General features: G+C 40.2%; 1 protein-coding gene across 1 annotated transcript; it reads left to right on the top strand.

Annotated features, from left to right (window-relative positions):
- The first annotated feature begins 1,568 nt into the window (after positions 1 to 1,568).
- LOC138887724 (uncharacterized) lies at positions 1,569 to 2,492 on the top strand. The gene has a single exon (XM_070169504.1). It carries the CDS (start codon positions 1,569 to 1,571, stop codon positions 2,490 to 2,492), a length of 924 nt encoding a protein of 307 aa, XP_070025605.1.
- Positions 2,493 to 5,760: the final 3,268 nt, after the last annotated feature.

The raw sequence follows: 5,760 nt of genomic DNA, 5'->3' as shown, positions 1-5,760 counted from the left end.
GTGAAGGCACTAGTCGTGCTGCAACTAATTGGCCCAGACACCATGCTCAACAACTGGAAGCAACTCCTCTCCTCATAAGGAAGGAGTCTTGGTAGTTTGCTTTTGTAGTTTTTTTTGTATTTTGTTACTTTCAAGGTTGTAATCAAAACATCTCAGTATGATTGTTTTGTTTTGATGTTAACCCTTCTATCCTTTCGAATTCAATGAAAGGCAGTTCAGTTTCCTATTAAGTTTTCTATCTTTTCCTTTTCCTAATTCCTGTATTTTATTTCCATTTCAGTTTTGTTAATGCCGGCTTTAATAACATGACATGCATGAGGAATTCACGCCCAGTTCTTAAAAAGTTGTCTAATATCGAAATAATGCATCAAGAGGTTGAATATGATGAAGATGAGGTTGTCGAGAAAATAAAAAAAGAGTTTGAACAATTTGAAACCAAGCCTAAGCCCAACCTCAATGAAACTGAGCCAATTAATATCGGAAGTCATGAAGAAGTTAGAGAAATGAAGATAAGAATTCACACTGAACAAAAAACCAAAGATGCCTTGATTCAACTTTTATTTGAATACAAAGATGTGTTTGCTTGGTCTTATGATGATACGCCGGGTTTAAGTGTTAATCTAGTGGTTCATAAGCTTCCTACGTATCTTGGTTTTCCACTAGTCCAACAAAAGCAACGAAAATTTAAAATAGACATGAGTGACAAAATCAAAGAGGAAATAATGAAGCAACTGAGTACCAATGTGGTCAGAGCTGTCCGATACACCACCTGGGTGGCAAATGTTGTGCATGTGCCAAAGAAGGACGAAAAACCAGAGTTTGTGTTGACTATAGGGACCTGAATAAAGCAAGTCCAAAGGATAATTTTCCTTTACCAAATATCCACATTCTTGTATATAATTACGCAAAGCATGAGATACAATTGTTCGTGGATTGCTATGCTGGGTACCACAAAATTCTAATGGATGAGGATGGTGTAGAAAAGACCGCTTTCACCACTCCATGGGATACTTATTGTTACAGGGTCATGCCATTCGGTTTAAAGAATTCAGGGGCAACTTAAATAAGGGCCATGACCACCATTTTTCACTACATGATGCACTAAGAGATTGAAGTATATATCGATGATGTCATCATTAAATCAAAGACACAAGCTGATCACGTGTTCGATTTGAAAAAGTTCTTTGAACGGCTTTGAAGGTATGACCTTAAGCTTAATCCAGCCAAGTTTGCATTTGAGGTTCCATCTGGGAATCTCCTCGGTTTCTAGTTAGCCGAAGAGGAATCAAATTGGATCTATCCAAGATAAAGTCTATTCGATATTTGCCACCCCCGAAGAACAAAAAGGAAGTTATGAATTTTTTCGGGAGGTTGAACTATATCAGTAGGTTCATTGCGCAACTCACAACCACGTGCGAGCGCATCTTTAAGTTGCTAAAAAGGATGCCGCTATCAGGTGGACAGACAATTTCCAAAAAGCTTTTGACAGGATCAAAGATTATCTGTCAAAAACCCTAATACTGGTCTGACCTGAACCTGGTAGGCCTTCGTTTTTATATCTATCACTGATGGATAATTCCTTTGGATGCGTTCTGGGGCAACATGATGTAGCAGGAAAAAAGGAACAGGCAATCTATTATTTGTGCAAGAAGTTCACCAATTATGAGTCTAAGTACACCCTTTTAGAAAGGACATGTTGTACCTTGACTTGGATCGCTCAGAAGGTGAGACATTATCTTTTGGCCTACAATACTTACCTCATATCCAGAATGGATCCTTTGAAGTACATCTTTCTAAAGCCAATGCCCACTGGAAGGCTCGTAAAATGGCAAATCCTGCTCACAGAGTTCGACATTGTCTATGTCACTCGCACCATGATGAAAGCACAGACTTTGGCAGATCATTTGGTAGAGAATCCAGTTGATGATGAGTACATTCCACTTAGCACATACTTCCCAGATGAAGAGGTCAACTCAATAGAGGAAGCAGTTCAAAACGATAACCCTGTATGGAAAATGTATTTTGATGGGGCTGTCAATATCAAAGGAGTTGGTATCGGGGCAATCCTTATCTCACCTATTGGACATCATTACCCTCTAATGGCCCGACATCGGTTCTTCTGTACCAATAATATGGCTGAATACGAAGCTTGTATCATGGGTCTGAAAATGGCCATTGATCTTGATGTGCATGAACTATTGGTTATGGGAGATTCTGACTTGCTTATCTGGCAAGCCCAGGGCGAATGGAAGACTCGAGACATCAAGCTTATTCCATACAGACAATGTGTGCAAGACTTGAACAAAAGATTCAAATCTATTGAGTTTACGTACATTCCTAAGTTTCACAACGAGCTAGTCGATGCCTTGGCAACTTTAGCCTCGATGCTCCCTTATCCAGGCAACACTCATATTGATCCACTAGAAATCCAAGTTCGGAATAAACACGGTTACTGCAATACAATTGAGACAGAACCAGATGGTGAACCATGATATCATGACATAAAACGATTCCTGAAAACAAGAGAATATCCAGAACATGCCAAAGGAGATCAAAAAAGAAATATAAGGCAGCTTGCCAGTGGTTTCTTCCTAAATGGGAAAATTCTGTACAAGAGGACCCCAGATTTAAATTTGTTGAGATTCATAGATGCCGCTGAAGCGGAGCAGATCATGAGCGAAGTGCATTCGGGGGTATCCGGACCTCACATGAATGGATATGCTTTGGCGAAGAAGATTCTGCGTGCAGGGTATTATTGGTTTACTATGGAGCGAGATTGCTTCAATTTTGTTCCCAAGTGTTACCAATGCCAAATTCACGGTGACCTGATTCACTCGCCTCCTTCGGAGTTGCATCCTATGTCCTCTCCTTGGCCTTTCGTTGCTTGGGGAATGGATGTTATTGGGCCAATCGAGCCAAAGGCTTCAAATGGGCATAGATTCATTTTGGTTGCAATTGATTACTTCACTAAGGGGGTGGAGGCCATCACTTTCAAAGCAGTCACCAAGAAAGCAGTGGTAGACTTTGTTCATTCCAACATCATCTGTCGCTTTGGTATCCCAAAGACCATTATCACTGACAATGCAACCAATCTAAATAGTCATTTGATGAAAGAGGTATGCGAACAATTTAAAATCATGCATCGCCATTCTATTTTACCCATAATTTTTCTTTGAGTCCCTTTCGGTCTAATCCTGCATCAAAATCAAAGCAAAGAAAGGGCTGCAAAACTGGCTATAGTTTCCTCGTAATATCGAGCACAATTTAGGGCATATATGGCATTGACGAAGGCACGAATCCATCTATGATCTCATTTGATAAGACGAATAAAGTGTCTCAAAGAAAATAAAAAGGTCGCCTAAGCAAGACCTGCTTCATGAGAAAAGTTGATAAGCACTACGGACACAAACTAATACTGGGTGCAAGAAAACTGAGTTTGATTTTAAAGAAAAAAGCCTTTCCTTAAAGACAAGGGTAGCGGTACCATGGTCATCTGGGTATGAAAAAGTTGGGGGCAACATTGGAAAGCCAAGGTCTCTAGAAAATGATATAGAGCAGCCGAGCATCTCGGTACCACACTGACAGAATCGGTTCTTCGACAACAGTGGCCATGAATCAAACTACTCAAGGCATCAAGGCATCAACGCCACAAACTAACCACCACTTTGAAAACTCACAAATTTTTCTTTGTTTGAAGCTAGAACAAAGCAGTGTAGAATGACGATTCTAAAAGAACGAATGTCACCAAACGTAAGCTCATTAATATCTCCATTTCTTTTATTTTGAGCATGCATCACTATTGTTCACACCTCCCATTTTTGTATCTTAACTCAGGTAGAATCCTTTCGCCTAGGGGGATCCAGCTCATAGTTCCGAGTAGAAGTACTCTTCGCTCAGGATGTTTTACATAGCTTAACTCAGGTAGAGCCATTTCACCTAGGGGGATCCAGCTCATAGTTCCGAGTAGAAGTACCATTCGCTCAGGATGTTTTACGTAGCTTAACTCAGGTAGAGCCATTTCGCCTAGGGGGATCCAGCTCACTATTCCGAGTAGAGGTACTCTTCGCTCAGGATGTTTTACGTAGCTTAACTCAGGTAGAACCGTTTTTCCTAGGGGAATCCAGCTCATAGTTTAGGGTAGAAGTACTCTTTACTTAGGGTGTTTTACGTAGCTTAACTCAGGTAGAACCGTTTCGCCTAGGGGGATCCAGCTCATAGTCCAGGTAAAAGTACTCTTCACTCAGGTTGTTTTGCGTAGCTTAACTCAGGTAGAACCGTTTCGCCTAGAGGGATTCAGTACTTTATCAATAATACAGGGCACCAACCCCTAGTTTTATTTCCTTCCTAGTAATACAGGTTACCATCCTCTAAATCTATTGCTTTGGTAACATAAGGTACTACCCCTCGTGGTTGTATATCCTCACATAGCTAGTTTGTACTACTTCCTCTGTCTTCATTTCAATAAATTAGATAGTTTATAGCTTTCTTTAATAGCTCACAATATTTTTCTAGTGCTAAACTGGGGCAGACAATTTTTGTTCGTTTTGTTCTTCTTTGATGGCTTTGCAGGCTCTGCTGTATAGCACAAGTGACGATTAAAGCTTGCAGTTTCAGTTTCTCATCAGAAGAAAGAAGTCTTTCGATCACAAGATAGTTGGAGTTTAGCTTTGATAATGTGTCAGCAAGCCCAACTTCTCAATATTCATTTTATCAAATTCTGATCCGGAAAGCAAGCAATCGAGAACGAGCCATAATCTTTACTTCAAATAGCATCAAGATCCAATCTAAGGTCAACACAAGCGAACAGGTCAAGAATAAAGATTTGGATCAACAAGACACATAGATAGGAATTTTGTAACTCTTAGCTTGCAGGCATATGTAGTGCTCTTCTCTTTTTCTTTTGATGTAAGAAGCGAGTAACAGTGACAACAACAGCATCAAGCAGTCTTAACTCTAGTGTTCGGTAGTCCCAACTACCAAATTTTCTTAGAACTACACTGATATGGTTCCTTTATAGCCAAGGATTTGTAGGCAACCTCGAAGGCAAGGTCCGGTCACCATTTTTTCAAAAATGCTTTCAGTGGAGTGATATTTGAGCAAAAATCAGCCATGGCATTTACTTTTCTTTGCACGAAAACTCTCCATGTTCTCGAGCAAAGAGGGGCACTTGTAAATGCCTAATTTTTGCTCTTGACTTTTTCTTTACATTATAAATTTTAGAATTCTTATATGTGTATTTTTAGGCTTTTAAATTAGATTATGTTAAATAATTTGATGAGGGTTAGGGGATTGGGTTTAATCATTTTTAAAGCCAAAATTGGCCCAAATATTGGACCAAAACCGGTGGCCCAACAGCCCAAGACTTGGTCCATATGCTTTGGCCTAGAAGACTTCAAAACTACGTAGTTTTGTTAGTTTACTAAGATCAAATTCTACCCATCCATTTCATCTTGATCCAACATCTTTCATTCACTCTCTACCCTAGGTATATAAAGCCTAAAATCCCAAAAAATTTGCCTCATTTCTCTTATTACTCTCCCCCTTTCTTCTTCTTCTCTCTTCTCTTTCTCCTCTCTGCCGCCTCCACCGTCCGCCACCCATCTCCGCCGATCGAAAATCTCTACCTCCGGCGGACCACCTCCAAACCACCCTAAAATTTCACCACTTCTTCCTCCTAACCTCCTCTCCATGAATCTGAACCCCAAATCCCCATAACCCCTCGCAATCTCCATAAATCTAAGCTTAACTGAAACCCTAACT

Source organism: Nicotiana sylvestris, chromosome 3, assembly GCF_000393655.2.
Source record: "Nicotiana sylvestris chromosome 3, ASM39365v2, whole genome shotgun sequence".
NCBI lineage: Eukaryota > Viridiplantae > Streptophyta > Magnoliopsida > Solanales > Solanaceae > Nicotiana > Nicotiana sylvestris.
Note: the sequence above shows the minus strand (reverse complement) of the source record. Positions and strands in the feature narration are given on the sequence as shown.

Bases quoted from the DNA above. Each gene is read 5' to 3' on its own strand.
- LOC138887724 (XM_070169504.1), top strand. From the start codon at position 1,569: ATGGATAATTCCTTTGGATGCGTTCTGGGGCAACATGATGTAGCAGGA.